We start from the raw sequence: 19,022 nt of genomic DNA on the forward strand, positions 1-19,022 counted from the left end.
CCCCCCCCCCCCCCCCAAAAAAAATGCCACACACAGTGTTTGAGTGTTCGGGTTTCACTTGAAGAAAAGGTGGCAACCCTACTCTACAGCCTAGTAATACACAAATAAGATACATTTTTGTTATTAGTTAAGGGTACCCAAATGCATTTTTAAGATTTAACTCCTGAGTTTAGTGCCACTTTAAAATCAGTACTAGTTCACAACAGCATAACACAAAACAGCCAATGCTTTTTGGGGGGGCCCTAAAAAATTCCCCCTGCTTCAGGGCCTAGATGTTGTAAATGGTAGAACTCAGAAATCACCAAAAGTAATCCTTAGTTGGAAGTTACAAGATACCAGCAGTCACTGTTGTAGAAGAAGTTTTTCTTTTCTGTCTATGGCACCGAGACGGAGTGATAGAAAATTAAAAACTTTCACCAGAGCAAGAGGTGAGGGACAATTCTCCAATGGGGACACCTATTTCTGTGACAAGTCTAAGATGGGAATTCACTTCACTTCAGGACTGCGGGATATGTTGGCGCTATATAAATAATTGTAACTGTAATTTGTCCTTCCGGTTGCATCCTCAGGACACGAAGTGAGCACTCTGCCCAGCGGGATAGTGGTATAAAATTTTTTAAAAATTCTGATACAGGTTTTAACTCTTTCTTATTCTTTCTAAAAAGGAATACAAGTTTGGAATACAAGTTTGGGCTTTTAAACATAGTGATACATTCATGGACATTCCCTGTATTGGGAAGTATTGCTTTCATATTACCTCGAACATCTGTATCAGAGAAGATTGTTACAGTTTATGAAATTTTTTTTGAACAAAAGATGATTTTTAAATAGTTCCAAAGGGTAAGTGCTATCTTGTGCCTATGGTTAGCCTCATGTACAGACACAAGAACAAAAGTTCCTGCAGGTGACATGAAGAGGATTTGAACAGAATTAGATAAACCAAATTCGTACCATAATAAGATTATATTTAGAACACACATGGCATTATTTAAAATAAGTGTTCTTGTTCTCAAGTACTAATTATTAAGCATGGCAATTTATAGCAGCCAGTTAGAATTCACTTTGCTGAGGCCAGACCAGTAAAAGATGGATCCTGGTTGGCTGCTCTTGGTTACTGCAGCTATGTTAGCACCTAAAACTAAGGACTGAACAAATATGGCCAAGAATGTTTAGAAAAATCTATAGATGCCCTATACCAACCAATCTGATTCAAACGTTCAGCTCCAACTCTTTATTTCAAAATCAGGTTTTCATGTGATTGTTTGCTGTAGTTCGTTAAAACAGAACTCCGGGCAAATAAAATCTTAACCCTTGCAATAGGGCTACCCTTGTACTGCAAGGGTTAAGTGCTTTTTTTGGTCTAGGGAGCTACAATAACAAAGTTATACTAACCCAAACCTTGTTCCCTGCTGGCTCGGTCCCTTCAGCCAACTAAAAACGTAACCCTTGCAGTAGGTCTACCCTTTGCACTCCCTCCGCTCCAGAGATGGAATGTTCCTTGCGTCCTCACGTCCTATGCCCTGTATAGGATGTGATGACTCACAGGACCTTAGACTGCTGGAGCGGATCGGGAGTAAGGCTGAAGGGACTGGTCTAGTAGCCAGCAGGGAACAAGGTTTGGGTTAGTATAACTTTGTTATTTTAGCTTCCTAAATCTAAACGAACACTTACCCTTTGCAGTGCAGGGTAGCCCTACTGCAAGGGTTAAGTTTTTATTTGCCCGGAGTCCTTCTTTAAAGCTAAGTTAAAGAAAAAAATAATTGCAAATCGGCAGGCTTTCTATGACAGAAGAGACTGTGTAGGTCTCTTCTGCCATGAAAACATTTTGCTGCCAGTCAGCAATTTTTTTGCCTGTACACTGAGCAGCACATGGGCAGCTTAGTGCACAGGCTTGGCATGCCGAGAAGAAGTATCTAGCAGGAGCTAGAAGATGACCTAGCTCCTGCACAGGGAGAAGCACATTGCTGGAGGGGATCACTTTGGCAGGTAAGCCTGCCATAATGTTCTAATATACAGTGCATACTAGCACATTAGGACTAAAAGCGCCGGGTTTTTTCTTTTATTCTCTCATAACTTTCGCAAGTGCAACAAAATATCTGGGAACCAAACATCTGCCAACTGGTTTCATGGGTTTGCAATAGATTTGTTCATACACGTACAGACACATTGGGGGTGATTTACTAACTGCAAATAGGCTGTTCACCTTGTAACGCAATTTGCACTTTGCAGGGGAATTTTCCCTTAGTTTGATAAATGTTGTTAAGAATATAAGAATTCTCAATCACTTGCATGGAGAATTAAAAAAAAAGGGATGCACAGATACTGTTTTTTTGGTATCAAGTATGAGTACCGATATTTATATTTTGATACTCGCCGATAACGAGTACTGATACCTGTACTTCTGCTAGCATGGAGCCGGCTTCCCAGGCAATCAAGAAGCCGGATCCATGCTGTTTGGCCGGCTCCATACTGATTGGCTGAACTAGAAAATACTAGTATCGGTGCATCCCCAAAAAAAGAAAAGTGTTTTTGTATGCACAAGATTGGATGATGGAAATCAGCAGAGCTTCATTTCATTCACTAAACTAAAGGGACACTCCCCCTGCAAAGTTCAAATTCCATTGAAAAGTGAACAGCCTATTTGCCTTTAGTAAATCAAACCAATTGGCAATAACCAATGAGATGTTTGCAAAGTGGCTGCATACAGAAACTGAATCAGTGCACAAACAATTCAGATTTAGAAGTCATTGTTGGTACTGTGCTATTGCCTTTGCCTGAAAATACATAGGGGGGGATTTAGCAAGACTGGAGCAGACAAAATCTGGAGCACCTGTGCATGGCAACCAAACAGCATCTCTCTTCAGTTTGTTCAGTTAAGATTTGAAAATGAGAGAGATAGAATCTGATTGGTTGCCATACACAGCTGCTCCAGATTTTGTCTGCTCCACTTTTGATAGATTCCCCTCATAATATGTTGACAAATGTATGAGTGATTATAAAGGTTTTATCGGGTGTAAGGCTATAGTAATATATATCATGGGGGTTTACAGATTGAATATTTCACAGGGTCTATTATACAAAAACCATTTAAAAACCGTTAGGGATTTAATTATTACATAACTGAAAAACCTTTGCATACCATGGCATGAAACCCCATTCAGATGCCCTGTCATTTAGCAGATATATGTCCGCTCCATTGCCCCGGGACACTCCCTGCTTGTCAATTTGCATAAGGTGTGAAAACGCTGACATATTTCCTGGTTGAAAACCCCATTTTAGTGCTTTTTTTAAGCAGGCATTGGGTAGGCTTCCACATACCTGAAGAAAGCAAATGACAAGCATGCAAATACTACTTTTAGTAATCCTGTTATTCATTTAATATTAAATGTGGAAAACACATATTGTTGAGTCAATTAAAAATCTCGGTTTGCCCAAGCAAATCACTCTTGTTATTCAGGGATCTGGGTACCCTCTAGTGGTTAACAGAAATATAACATCTTCAGTAGAGCCCACTGCCAGAGACATCCACAAATGTAACATTCTAGTTCTTATATACATATATTCAAAGAGCAAGAATACTGTGCAGAGAAAATTTACAAGTAACAACCAATCAGACTTAAATATATATCAAATTATGATCAGTTGAAGGTGATTGCTAAATACTGATTGGTAGTTATAGATTACTGCGCTTAATTACTTTTACTTTTAATTAAACTTACTCTCCTTAGAAAGGAGGCGATTAAGAGGGGACCTTATTGCAGTCTTCAAAATCATCAATGGGGACCACAATATTCAAAACAAATTGTTTTCACCGTATTCAACAGTATTGAGAACACGCGGACACAACAAGAGGTTAAAAGAGAGGAGGTTCAATCTCAGATCGCACAAGTAGTAGAAATGTGGAATCCCCTTCCATAGGCAGTGGTATCCGCTGATAGCTCAGAAAAGTCCAAGAAACATTTTAATGATGCTTCATTACAGTCTTCTCTTTTGCCAACTACTCAGTGAACACTTTAGATTCTTTTCTCAGAAAAACAAATACATTGTCACTTCACCTAACTTCATCCCTGACTATCAGAAATAGACTGTACAGCTATTCAGTTACTGTATGCAGTTACTGTATGGTGTGCAAACCTCTGCAGCGTCAATCTAATTACAGAAAGAGTTTGGTCCCTAATTATAAATGTTCTCAAAAGAGAAGTGCGTAAAAATAGAACAATAAGTGCTTTTGGGACCACACAGGCTTTAGCATCCTCAGAGGGCGATGGTGGGGAGCACTTTTTACTCTGCTTTTTAGTAAAAACTTGTTCCACATGCAAAACAAAAACTTCCGAAACAGAAGTGTTTCCATAGAATATAATAGAACTCAGGGTCCCAAAGTAGAACCTGAGAGTGAAGCAGGGGTCTGCAAGAATTTACAGGAGAGGGATAAATGCCCCCACATGTCACACACCCCACTTTAGTGCTCAATGCACCAGCACTGCTGCCCTTAACAGGGTCTGCCATGCCCCAGCTCCACACACCTGAACCCACCAAGCCACCAGGGATGAAGGGGGGTCCCTGCAGGCTTACCACCCCAAGGGAAACGAGTCTGTGTCAAAATGCAGCCTCTGCATCCTCTGTGCTGACAGAAAGCCCAGGAAGCAGCACTGGCGATGTCACCTGCCACCTCAGAAGCAGGGACCCACACAAAGCAAATAGACTCTGTGTAAAATGTAGATAAATAAAGGTAATAACACAGCTACTACATGAGAAGCAGTATCACCTCAGAAGGCCAGGTGTGCGGGAGGGGAGGCAGAGGAGGCTGACTGAAAAACTCTCTGTCAGAGAGAGGGGAAGGTGGCAGCTGCCACTTCTCTGCCAGTCATACCCCACATATAAATGAGGGAGAAAAGTGCTCAAATATTACTCTCCACAGACACCATTACGTGTAAAAATAAAGTGGAGTATACTTATCTGTCAGGCGAACTACGCCAAAACACTTACCTGACAGCACCACCAGCAGGAGCTGCCACTAGAGCCAAGCTTCTGTTTTTTTGTGCCTAGCGTCCTACTCCTGCAAGTAGCGGTATAACCCATCGGTACGGAGACCAAGATCTCTGCTGTGTCCTTCAATGAACAGAGGAGAGACATACTTTCCTCACAGCTTAGATTAAACATGCTACACTGCAGCTGTCACATGCTTGCTAAAGACCAAGAGCTGTGCGATCATGTAACCGCTGATTGCTTAGCTCTTGGTGTATTCTCCTTGCACAGTATAAAGTCCAATGAGAGTGTCAAACAACAGGCTCAAAAATCCATATTCCTTTCATTTCCGTACTAGTTCACAACAGGATAACACAAAACAGCCCATGCGGTTTGGGGGACCAAAAAATCTAGCGCTTCTTCAGGGCTCAGATGTTGTAAATGGTAGGACTGATAGATAGCAAATGATTCCTAGTTGAAAGTTACAAGATGGCAGCGGTCACTGTGTCGGCAAAACATTGTGAGTCCCTGCTCCCAGCAGGGATTCCCCCTCTCTGTTCCTTGAGAGCTCATTGTAGGGACAGTCAGGGGAAGGGGCAGGCACAGTTAGCTCAGGCTCTAGAGAGGCAGAGCCAGCTGTTAATCAGGCAGCAGGGTGGATCCCAACAATATTGTTGGGATCCTTCCCAGCCGTAGTGCAGCTCTGGGCTACCAGAATATAACAGGGATTAGCCCCCCATTAACTGACTAATTTGGCTTTACTTTTAATGGCTATCCATTAGCAAAAATGAGCCTACACCACACTCATCAGATGGTGTAGTTTAGAAGTGGTATATCATATTGTAAATTATGTCATGCCATTGTCTAGCTTTAACAGGATCATCTTCATTGCTTAAAAGGGAGTTTTTTCTGTGTTGAGATTAGGTGTGCTTTAATTTTGCACAGATATTTGTATCTCACTTACTATCGTTTCCTCCCAGTTCTTTGTGGTATATTCTTCAATTTATTATACTTATTTCAGTGATTCGAGTTTGAACATGAAACTGTTGGAGCAAGTTGAATACTAAGTACTGCTGCTACTGTTTCTACTAAAAATAATATTGCTTACAGCTGATATGTTATCTCTTGGTGCTCTCAAGCAGTATATAGCTTTATAATGTAGTCTGAGACCTCCTGTGAGGATGCAATTACAGTGATAGAGCAGGGGATTTAGGAGTGTTGTAAAAGTCCTTGGGCTTATTTATTCTCCCATTGCCAGCTTCTCAGGGACAGAGTTTCAGCATCTGTTGGCAGACGCCGGGGACTAGAAGCAACACATGTGGAGGGAATGTACCTGTAAGTACCAATATTCATTGGGGACAAAGGCAGATATCTTTATGGGCTATAGAGCGGACCTTGGAGGAGTGACATATGTACGCTTGACGTAACAATATTTACCAGTGGTGGAGGCATAGGCTCCAGCTAATGATCGACAGATTCCACCTACATGTGTGATTACATTTTTTGGGTGGTTGGGTGATCTGTTGTCGTCCTCCTCCTTCCCTTGTATATTGACCCAAGCATTTCCGGATGAGCGTTGAAGTCCTCTGGGGCAATTCTGTGTGTTGTCACCATCAGATCATTTTCAACATGAAATGTTAGGAAATGTGTATACCTTCCTGAAGACGCAAGTACGCAAACCACGTTGAAGGTTGAATGACCAGAAAAACATCTGTTGATATATGATTATTGTCTTGGATCACGAAAATCTGAATTGTAGTTTTCCATGTTACAACCTTGTATGGTAATATTTATCAAGTCAAGCATCTTGATGATCTAAGATATCTGAATCAACAATGCTGTTGTTTTATGGGGGTTTCTTTTATTTGTTCTTCTAAAATATTGGATGTTTTAAGTATTTGTTTGTGTTTATTGTGGTGTGGCCATGGTAAAAAGCCCCGATTTCTTGTTTGTTGATGTAATTTGGATATATAGGGGTGACATAGCATAGATTCTGGGATCCGATATATTTACTCTATCTGTTGGCTTGACCTGGTGTTCCTGGGGCATGAGTTATCTTGGTGTTATACCCAATTCAATTCACTTCCAGTGCATTCTGTTTTTGTGTTTTTTGCACATATATGTGGCCTTTGTATACACCCAAGGATATTTAGAGCTACCTTGCCACCAGTAAAGCAAGGTACCACCTAATGAATGCTGCTAGGGTGCTGGTGCTAAAATTTTGGGAAAGAGAATCACCTGCACTTAGGATGTCCACTTAATAACCATCTCTTTTACCCTTTTCTTTTCTTAAAGTAATATTAAACCCTCTGCCTTTTTAAATGTACTGGGTAATGTCAAGCAGTGCAACAGTAACCAGTACCACATTACCCCTGTGCCCTTCACATGAAGGGACAGTGCAGACTCCAACCACTGTCAATCAGCAGCTGGAGGGAGCAGCAGGTGAGTAGCTTGCCTTTGGGACCATAAGGTTCAGTGGATGTAAACACACGTGTCCAGGTGGGAGCATAGACACATAGGTAGCTCAATGGGTCCCTGTAAGTCACCCGAAGGCAGGATTGTAAGAGGGAACATTCTTCACATCAGGATTTGAAAGCAGATACAATGGTGAAATGGAAATGGACATGCAAGCAAGGAAAGTGCTGGGCTCTACATCATTTTGTATATTTTTTTAATTAAGGTTTATTATCACTTTAAGTCTGGATGTATACTCATAGTCCCCTGGGTCCTACACTGGCTGACTCTGTAGCCCTAGACTCACAAGATTAGATGACAAACACTGCATGCGCATTGAGGATGTGTATGAAGTGGTTAAGACAGTTTGCCCACTTTACATTAATGTGCCTAGAACTGACAAGTAGAGCAAAGTGTAACCCTATTCTGGTATTGTGTTGCAGCTTTGTTCTAGATATGTGGACCCAGTCAGCAGTATGATGTGTGGATGCGGTCTATAGCCACCCTAGACAATGGCCTGTGTTGGCTATCGCGCTTTTCCAAATCTCTTTTATTCTTTATTTCTGCTTTCATGTTATATTCCACCATTTTAGGCCTGAAAAATACTTGAAACTAGGGATGCACCATATATCGGCCGCCGAGACGTATCGGCCGAAAATGACACTTTTGTGTCATGTTTCGGCCAATACATCGGCGCATCCCTGCTTTCTCTCCTCCCCATGTGTGTCCCAGCGGGGAAGAGAGAAAGTGTCACAGGCGGCCGAGCGCTACGGTAGGAGAGCGCTTTTAACGGCCGGTGTCTCTTCTCCCACACCGCTCGGCCGCCTATCACAGTCCGGCAGAGCGGTGTGTGGGCGGAGACAGGCCACGCTGTCACAGAAGGCTGAGCTCTCCCTGCCCCGCTTGATCAGCCTCCTGTGACAGCGTGTCAGAGAGGAGAGCAGGTTACAAACACTCAGTGATCAGTGGTCGCTGAGTGTTTGTACATAATTGAAGCTATGGTATGTCAACTATAGCCTCAATTATGAACAAATGGGAGTGATCTACATCACCTCCTGTTCATTCATAGTTGTATTTATAGTAAATATACCATATCCTCATGTTATCAATGAACAGAAACATTCGTAGAAGATCCCTGTTCATTGATAACTGAGGCTGCAGAAAAAGAGAGTACTTTGTGTCCTAAATCTCTTTTTCTATTTTGAAAGGGAAATATCAGGGTCTGTTTAGACCCCCAATACTTCCCCGAAACCCCTAAAAGTAAAGTAAAAAATAAAAATATGTATTAAAAAAATAATTAATAAATACAAATATAAAAAATTAAAAAGTTTATAAAAATAAAATATTTGAAAAATTTGAAAAAATTAAAATACAAAAATTTTTCGGTATCGGTTTCGGCCTGACAGTTTTTTTTATTTTGGTTTAGTTTCGGTTTTAAAATTTCCATTTCGGTGCACCTCTACTTGAAACCCCCAAACATGATATATTTTCTGAATGCTGACACCATATAGAATAAAATGGTGGCAGTTGCAAATTTTTATGTTGCACGATATTAGCGCAACTCCTTATCAAACCCCAAAATGTAGTGAAAAATGTATTTAAATGCCCCCAAACACAATAAAATACCCATTGTTTTAATAACATATAAAACATGAGGTTACAACGAGTAAATAGATACCCAACATGCCCAGGTTAGAAATTGTGTGCATCCGTGAAACGGCGACAAACTTCAGTATCCCAAAAAGTCCATAGACGATGCTTTAAAAGCCCCCACAGTTCATCACTTTAGAGATACCCAAAAATACTGGCCCTAGAATTATCGCTCTCACTCCGGCATGCACGGCAATACCCAACATGTGTATCGCTTTCGTCGTTTTCAAACGCAGGCGCACCCGACGCGTGTTTACGTGGCGATGCGCATGCTCGCAGGGGCGAGGGACTTTGAAAAATCTTTTAAAATTATTTTTACATTTATTTTATTTAATTTTCATTTTAAAAACTGTTGTTTATTAATTTTTTTACTTTACTTTGATTGCCATCACATAGGGGGGCTAACAAGCCCCCTATGCGATAGCAAATGGTGGTGACAGGTACTCTTTAAGGTGATGCTGGGGGTCCAAAAGACCCCCAGTGTCACCTTTGTACTCCAAATAAGCTATTGAATCGCACTTCAATAGCTTATAGCTGGGCTTCAGGAGCCCAGCACTGACAGCTATGGGACCGGAAGTGATGCAATCTGCATCGCTCCCGGTCCCATAGAACGGGGAGGGGATCATCGAACGGAGATTCGTCCATCTCCTCCTCAGCTCCCCACCGACACCAGAGAAGCCGGTTCCGGGCCCGTAGGAGGGGCAACGGAGCCCGGGAAGCACGGCGCGGTGTCGGGGGGGGGACCCCTTCACCGGGCCATAGAAGTGATCTGGCGACAGCTGAGTCGCCAGAATCGCTTCTATTGTAAAGCCGACAGTCGGCTTTACAAGTTTGAACGGAGTCCCGGCGGCTTTGTTTAAACAGCCCCGATGCTAGCGACGTACACTGTACGTCGTTAGTCATGAAGGGGTTAAAGTGGTCAAAATAAAAAAAGACATATGATGCAGTCATATGATGCTAGCATTAACACAGCAGTTTTTTTAATTCTGAGTCCTACTGTTGTTTAGAGCAGCCTTTCTCAACCAGTGTGCCTTCAGATTTTGCTTAAGAGGGGAGACTCTGATGTGAAAGGGGACTTGTGATGTATAGAGGGAATTTCTGATGTGAAGGGGGCTCCTGATGTGAAGTGGTGCTTCTGATGTGAAAGGAGGGGTTTGCCTGGGGGTCCACCTTAAAATTCATACCAGACCCCTGTCTAGAATAAAAGTTTGGTATTGATTCTGGGCAGCAGGGGCCAATGTGTCATTTTTACAGTTACATGTTTTCACTTTACGAGTGGGTGTCTCAAGATTTTGCATACTTTTAAAAAGGGGCCATGTCTGAAAATAGGTTGAGTACCTGGCAGACTAAATCTAACTATTTATAGATAGAGATACAATGCATCACGACAAAGATCCACATAAGATATGGTCATGCTGCAATACCATATTTTACCATTGCAGTTAAAGCGACACTAAACTCAGGAGTTAAGTCTTAAAAATGCATACAAATACCCTATTGACAAAAATTTAGCTTATATGTAGATCCTCAAATCATCTCTGAATTCCTACAGACACTGTCCTTCCTTCTGGAGGGTGGCTACTTTTGTTCCCCATGGTCCCTATGTGTGTTGTAAAGTAGCCACCGTTCCAATCTTGGACTACAATCTCATGTTTAGTTTACTGGTTTGTACTGAGATTGTAGTCCATCACAGGAGCAAGCTTGGTGCGGTGACTACTTTACAACACACATAGGGACCATGGGGAACAAAAGTAGCCACCCTCCAGAGGGAGGGACAGTGTCAGCACGAATACAGAGATGATTTGAGGATCTACAGCCAAGTGATGCACAGATACTTTACGCGTTTGTTAATAGTTAAGGCACTTGAATGCCTTTTAAAGTTTTAACTCATAAGTTTAGTGCACTATAAAGTGAAAAGAATTTGAACTTTTGGAAACATGAGCACATCACCTTTGCTCAATGCAGGGGAAGGCATGCTATTTTTGCAGATTGTAGAGCTGAACAAGAGCCCTCTGGAACCTAGGTGCCCATTTATACTAGGTTTGGGTTAGATGGGGGCTGGGATCCCCACCCTGTCTTGTCCTTTCATCCATGTGACTACACATAGAATAGGTCCTTACAGATCTTTTGACTTGGCCAGTAGTTGAATTAGAGAGGGCACAAAAAACTGGTCCTACACAGGGGCCCTTTGGTGACTCAATCTGCCACTGGCCCCACTAATCACCTTTAAGCAGATATGGGCCTTTAACTTACTACATTTCAGTATTTTATAGTCTTTCATATATGGTTGTGTGTAGAAATATGTGTTCATAAAAAATCTGCAACACTTCTAACCACATAATCTGTACTGCAGGTATTGTGTCCCTGGTTTCTCTGTCTCTGTTATCCTATGAGAGATACCTAACAGTGCTAAAATGTGAAAAGGTCGATGCATCCAACTACAGAAAGGCCTGGATATGTATCATTGGATCCTGGCTCTACTCTCTGTTTTGGACAATGCCACCTCTGTTTGGCTGGAGCAGCTATGGCCTGGAAAGTTCAGGAACGACGTGTTCAGTGGTATGGCACTCAAAGTCTCAAAACAATGTATCGTATATTGTGTGCCTCTTCCTGTTCTGTCTGATCTTACCTCTGCTGGTTATGATATTCAGCTATGGACACATTGTCAAAGTCATTCGAGGGGTAAGTTTAATTATATTTTCCTGACTTTAATGATAAATTCTATTAACTATAAAATATGGACATGTTAGCCATAAAAATATGAAAAAGCATACTGCACTCTGCTAAATTAATAACATTTCATATGATATAAAACAATCAGTGAATCTAATGGCTGAACTACTTCTTTGAAGGTCTGGAGCCTTCAGTTTAATTTTAACTGGAGTTCTCGACTGCATGGAGTTTCTGTGTTTCTCTCCTAATGTAGTTTCCTTGAAGTACAGTGGTACCTCGGTTCACGAACGCTTCTGTTCACGAACGATGCGGTTCGCGAACACTAAGTTCATCAAATGTTGCCTCCGTTCGCGAACTCTGTTTCAGGTGATGAGCACGACCGCAGCCATCTTCAGCGCTCTGACACATGGTCGTGGCTTCCTGTACTCGAGATTGCCGGTCGCAGACAGGGCTGTGGAGACCTACTGTGAAGCTTTTTTGTGTGCTTTGTAGCACAGTACTGTACATTACTGTATTCAATCCAGCATGGCTCCCAAGAATGTGCAGAGCAAGCATGGTGGGAAAAAGAAAGCGATTAGCATTAATGAAGGTGACAAGAACGTGCAGAGCGTTAATAAAGGTGACAAGAATGTGCAGAGCGCTACTGAAGGTGACAAGAATGTGCAGAGCGTTAATGAAGGTGACAAGAATGTGCAGAGCGTTAATGAAGGTGACAAGAATGTGCAGAGCGTTAATGAAGGTGACAAGAATGTGCAGAGCGTTAATGAAGGTGACAAGAATGTGCAGAGCGGTAATGAAGGTGACAAGAATGTGCACAGCAAGAATGGTGGTAAAAAGAAACTTGTGGTTACATTTTTTTTTCATATGGTTCAAAATCGGTTCGCGACCACGTTCATAGGGGTCAGAACAGATTAACCTGATATACATTGAACCCTATGGGAAAATGTGATTCGGTTTGCGACCAGAATCGTGGAACCAATTAAGTTTGTGAACCGAAATACCAATGTACTTTCCTCACAAACAAACAGGCTAGCTACCAAATACCTAAATTCTCTTCCTGATATAAGCTATTTTACAGCCTCCTACTGCCCTAGGCTGTCACTAATCATATTTATAGAGCTGTCAAATACTTAGCTAACAGAAGCTTCTGGCTCCCTTTAGGCATGGTACCAGAGCACAGTCATGCTTATGAGACACATACACACAATACAACGTTGAGACATTCAGGCACAACCAAGCAATTAGTGTGACTGATTTACTAAAACAGTAAAACCTGTTCACTTTGGAAAGTGATTTTTCACTTGGCAGGGGAATTTTTACTTAGCTTAGTGAATGAGGTAAAGTTGTGCTGACTGCAATTATCCGATTCCGTGCAAGCAAAAATCCTGTTTTTTTTAACTTTAAGTTTTTTTTTAAATTTAGTTTCAGTGCATATAAATCATTTTACACTCATAGAATCAACAAGCAGATACATTAACACATCTTATCCTTCAGACTTAACAGTAAACCTGTTCGGTGCGATCGCTGTAACATTCCATCAAGTAGCAAGTATTTGCCTGTGCATTGAGGTTGAAGATAACTTATGCAAAGTAAACTATATTGTATAGTCGGTAGGTATAGAGAAACAATAAACCTCGGCTGCTGGCCACGCCCCCGCAAAAAACCTGTTTTAACATTTCCTTGCACATGATTGGCTGTTCTTTGCAAAGTAAGTTTTCCCCACATTCACTAAGGTCAGTGAAAATCCCCCTGCAAAGTGAAAATTCTCTACGAAAAGTGTTTTTTAGTATATCAGTCACAGTGTCTCTGGCTGAACACAGCCTTTGACATTGACCTCTTTTCTGGATCATTGCTCCAGCCTTACATATTAGATCTCGAAAAGCACAGTGTATGTTGGTGGGGGAGGTATAATAACTCAGATTGCTTGTTTAAAAGTTTTTCTCAGTATCTATATCTATCAGCATATATATAACATATTACTTAAAGCCTATCTCAAGGGGAAAAAAATCCCTTGCAGTGGTGCTACCCCTGCACTGCACGGTTAACTGCTCATTTATGTCTAGGGGGTAGTGTGTAATGGACGTGAATGACAGCTGGCACTGCCTATCTAGAGGCAGAGCCAGCTGTACCCGCCCCCTCCCCCGTCCGTTCTGCCAGACAGCGCTGGAGGATCGGAGCGGAGAGCCGTAAGTGACAGTCACGGCTCTCTACAGGGAGATGATCGAGAAGTGAGCGTGCGACAGTATGAGGTCGCTCACTTCCCCATCTATTGAGACGACGTTTGACAGTTTCATTCTCACACGTTTGCTTGAACTATGAGGATGAATGATTTTCACTCACCTCATAGTTCTCCTTTAATCAGCAAGTATTTCTTGCAGTGCAGGGAAAGCCCCACTGCAAGGGGAATTTTTGAATTTCTGTGGACACTGGAATTATCATGTGACCTGCTTACCTGACATATTTTTTCCATGGTTTTCTATCTGTATTGTGTCATATTTTTTATCACAATATTTACCATTTTTTTCATCATTGCCACATTGCCACTTCAAAATCTTTAAGTCCAACTTGTTTATTTAGGTTTAGATAGAGAAGGGAAGAACAATAGCCCCTCTAAAGATGAAAAAGGTGCAAAAGATTCTTCCATCTAAGCTAAACTGTGTGGATGGAGGAATCTCCACCTGGGCCAATCTGTTGCACTTTTTCCATCTGCAGATAATTGTAAGGTGTATGGGCACCTTTAGGCTTTCAATTCTGTCTGTTTACTTGTTGAGGCTATTTTCCCTTTCTTCCCGTCTGACACCCGCCAGCTGGACAGGAAGCAAGGGAAATCATAAAAGAGGATTTATGCCTTCCCACTAGGGATGCACCGAAATGACATTTTTAGACCAAGACCAAAAATACAATTTTTGCCAGGCTGAAACCAAATCCGAAACCAAACATGACTTTTTTTTTCCAACTTTGTAAAATTTTGTAAAATTATTTTATTTTTATTATTATATTTTTTTTACTTTACTGTTAGGGGCTTTGGGGGATATCAGGGGTCTAAACAAACCCCTGATATTTCCCTTTTAAAATAGAATAAGAGATTGAGGACACGGAGTCCTAAATTTGTTTTTCTGCAGCCTCTGTTATGAATGAACCTTCTATACTGAGTGCTCCTGTCCATTCATAAACTGTGGAGATAGTATCAGTTACTATGTCCACAATCATGAATGAACAGGAAGTGATGTAGAGCACTTCCTGTTCATTCATAACTGGGGACACAGTGAGCATACTATGTCCTCAGTTATTTACAAACACTCTGTGATCAGTCCTGATTGCTGAGTGCTTGTAACCCGCTGTCCATCCTGACTCCTACGCCTGTCACAGGAGGCCGAGCGGCGTGGTGCTGGAGGAGAGCTCGACCTCCTGTGACAGCTGACAGCTCACTCCTCCCTGCACTGCCCTACTTGGCATCCTAAGAGCTTCTCTCCTTCCCGCTGGGCATCGGCAGATGGATCCTCTGAGTCCCCTCAGATCCCCGCTGCCTCTGCCGACACAGGCAGGGGAGAGCAGTGGGCATTGGAGGGACACAGACCGGCGCCCAGCGGGGAGGAGAGAAGCTGAGAATGCGCACTGAATTTTCAGCCATTATGGTAATATCGGCATTTTGCCGATAGTACCATTTGCTAAATATTTTGGCGGATAAAATTTCGTGCATCCCTACTTCCCACTCTACTAGAAAACAATTTTCATTGGAAAGTCCAGGGTAGGGAGATTTCTTCTCACTTTTTGTTCTGTCTGACACTTAATAAAAATACAGGTATTGAGGGAAAAAGTTCCAAATGAGGACAAAGGCAACATTAAAAAAATTATAGAGGTTTTGATCCTACCCCTACTCCGTCATAAATGAAAAAAAAAAACCCTATTTAGATGGTGTTGGGCTTTGAAATAAATGCCTGAGGTCCCATCTGTCCATGGACTTTTACAAGGATGAGTCTAGCACATCTACTGTGCTGTGTTTCCTAAACAGGTCCATGATACATACTGTAAGTGAAAGGCAAATATGATAAGCTCCATGTGAGCAGAGCAGAAACAAAAATCCAACGGCATAGCTTTGGAGCCATGATGAGTTAATATCTGTCAAATAGAAGCACCTATGATTTGAAAGTATTATAAAAATAGCAACTGTGTCACACACAGAGGGGAATTTATCAAAACTGGAGCAGACAAAATCTGGAGCAGCTGTGCACAGCATCCACTCAGCATCTCTCTTTCATTTTCAAATCTTAACTAAACAAACTGAAGAGAGCAGCTGATTGGTTGCCCTGGGCAACTGCTCCAGATTTTATCTGCTCCAGTTTTGATAAATTCCCCCCACTGTGTCTTAATGATCCTCACATTTTTATAACATTTGCATTGGCCATGTGAGCAGGACATACACGCTTGCACATACCCATTACACATACACATTGCCAACAGGAAAAGCTTTTCAGAACAGAAAAACACAAAACCATGACACATTTCTCCTGTTTTATGTATTTCACATTTACTTCTGGAGATGTTTCATTTCTTAAAGATGTGTTTTGAAGTACATAGATTGGAAAGCTTTATTTCCGTTCTTTAAATAACAGCTTTATCACTTACCTTTTCATCAACGCAATCATCACTGGCTCTATTACATTTCAGGGTGAACCCAAAGACACATGTTCTATATCCAGCTAACGCAGGAAGTGATCATAAAAAACATACTGTCATATATTTCCTACATGCAAAGTCTCAGTGTTATTACTGTGGCCCAGGGTCATACAACAAGCCATTGACCATGACAATTTATTGTGGAGTTTTACTTAGCAACACAAGTTAAAGCTTCCATTAACAAACAATTAAATGAAAGAACCTATAAACATGGCCTTTGCAGGACTCAGCTGCAGCCAAGTGATTCTTTTTTTCCCCTTACCTAATTGTTTTCATGTCAAAAGGCCTTTATGCTGTACAGTAACAATCATCATTTTTAACTGCTGATAGAAGGTCTATGCTTAGATTTACAACCCCATGAAGTACAAAATCAAGTATAGATGGTGGCCTCTCTTGCACCTCTAGTTTAGGTATCTCCAAGGGTGGAGGCCAAGTATCACCTAGGCAAAGGATCACCTGAACTAATAATTTTCAAGTCAAAATGCCTATATGCTCTACAGCAATAACAATAATATTTAACTGCTGATAGATCTATGCTTAGATTTGCAACTGCTTGAAATACAAAGGCCTCTCTTGCACATCTAGTTTAGGTACCTCCAAAGGTGGAGGCCAAGTATCACCCAGGCAAAGGAGCTGCAAAAAATGCTTGGTCACAGATGTCAAGGATATCCAGATCAACCAAAGCAGAGCAAGTCTGAAACACAGGATGTATCATGTAGCAGCATGGTAGTTGAACAAATCTTAAAAGCAGCAGCCTTTACCAGGACACCTGAAGGTGGGTGGACTTTCTGTTTTTCCAGGATGCAAAGGTCAGCACATCCAGCATGTGGTCTGGGCATGGATGGCGCATGATTGGCCCAGGTCACTGTAAGTGGGCGTAAAGTACCAAAATAACATACAGCAGGGTACTCAGGTACAGGATGGTGTTAGGGAGCAAGCAGGCAAAAAAAGTACTGAATGAGTCGGCATAGATTAGGATTAAAGGCACAGGTAGGCAAGCCAGGATCAATTATAGCCACGATGAGGATAGGTTAAGCAGAGTAAAATACAAGTCAGACCACCCAAAGAACAAGAGGTGAAATAAGGTCAAGTCAAAGTACACAGGTCAGGAATGCTGATGATCCCTTTAGCTCCAAGGTGCGATGGAAGTGAACTTAGACAGCCCTTTTGATGCCAATGGCAGCACATACATTGATATAACATGACATCACGTGCACCTTGAGGCATGCACTTTCAGATGAAGAAACACAAAGTCATGTTTATTGATATCAGTGGAAATGATGCTAGCATTTTCCATGTAGACTGTTGTTTTTAACGATGGGCAAGTAGTGAAAGGGAAGAGAAAATACATGTCATAAACTGTACTGACTTTTAGTTTATCTCTGGTTTAAATCGTATAGGGAGGTTTCCTAAAAACGGAAACTCATTTTTAAAATGAATCATCCAATCAAAGATATAGCTGCAATGGGCCGAAACGTTATTGGATATTCAGACAATTTTAGGGTAAAGGATTAACGACTGTATAATTCTAAATGTCTTTGCAGATGGGCCGGATAAACTTAAGCACAGCTCAGAAGAGGGAGCACCACTTGCTGTTTATGGTGCTGTGTATGATCACTTGCTATCTCTTCTGCTGGATGCCTTATGGATTAGTCTCTTTGATTACAACTTTTGGGAAACCCGGAATCATCTCTCCCACAGTCGGCATCATACCATCCATTCTGGCCAAGAGCAGTACCTGTGTCAATCCTCTCATATATATATTTATGAATAAGCAGGTATGACTGGCAGATTCAAGCCTGCTGGAGTAGAGCACTGTAGTCAGCTATGGTAATGTTCAATGTACAGTAACACATAGTAACAGGAACAAGGGCTAGAACCTTTTTGATGGTGTTTGTGTGTACACTTTCCCCTACATAACAGGCAGTGAGAAAACATCAACAGTTTTCACCAGGTGTTCCTAATGGGAAATTTTCCTTGCCTCCCGTTCCAGTTAAAAAGTAAAATGTTTACTCATGTTGATCTTGGTGGACTCCCAATGCAGACTTCTTTGCATAGTAATACCTCCATAGGTCCTCTTTTAAGAAAAGAAACATTTTATGTTGCTGTTCACATTTGAACCTGCAGATGGACAAACAAAGAACCATTATGCAACGCTGCCTCAGTTGTGATACAAGGTTTTCAAAGCAGGTGGCTCTGTTTGCATTCAGAAATAGCAGCTCCTGACTATGGTTAAAGTCCAATTGAACTTTAAATTTAACTTACTTAAATAGGTTCCAGGGTCATCAAAATTAATGATGTGCAAAGTCTTGCTTTAGAGAATGGCCCCTGCTCTCTGTGTGTAAACAGTGGTCTCTCTGCAGGGGTCCAAAAGACCCCTTGATGGGTAAAGCTTTTCATTGATCAAAGCTCATGTTTCTTGTTTATTGCACAGGTCTGAGTCAGCAGGAGTCTCAAACCTCTGCAGAGAGACCATTGGCTTTTCAATATAGGAAATAGCTTATTTCTATGGTGTGATTGTGATGCTGCACTGCCCCTTAATTTAGAACAAAGTTGCCACCCTCATAAAGGTTGTGGCTGCTTGCACTATAGTGGAAAAATAA

The 19,022-nt window shown here is 41.6% G+C and overlaps 1 protein-coding gene across 1 annotated transcript in view; it reads left to right on the top strand.

Annotated features, from left to right (window-relative positions):
* The window catches only part of LOC108785870 (pinopsin-like), a 25,823-nt gene that overhangs the window by 5,277 nt on the left and 1,524 nt on the right, over positions 1-19,022 (top strand). Inside the window, exons 2-4 of the mRNA XM_018555039.1 lie at positions 11,423-11,751; positions 13,288-13,290; positions 17,964-18,197. Of these exons, the coding sequence (XP_018410541.1) occupies positions 11,423-11,751; positions 13,288-13,290; positions 17,964-18,197 (566 nt within the window). The remainder of the gene's footprint in view (positions 1-11,422; positions 11,752-13,287; positions 13,291-17,963; positions 18,198-19,022) is intronic.

The sequence above is a fragment of the Nanorana parkeri genome, unplaced genomic scaffold (assembly GCF_000935625.1).
Source record: "Nanorana parkeri isolate BGI_ZX_2015 unplaced genomic scaffold, ASM93562v1 scaffold182, whole genome shotgun sequence".
NCBI lineage: Eukaryota > Metazoa > Chordata > Amphibia > Anura > Dicroglossidae > Nanorana > Nanorana parkeri.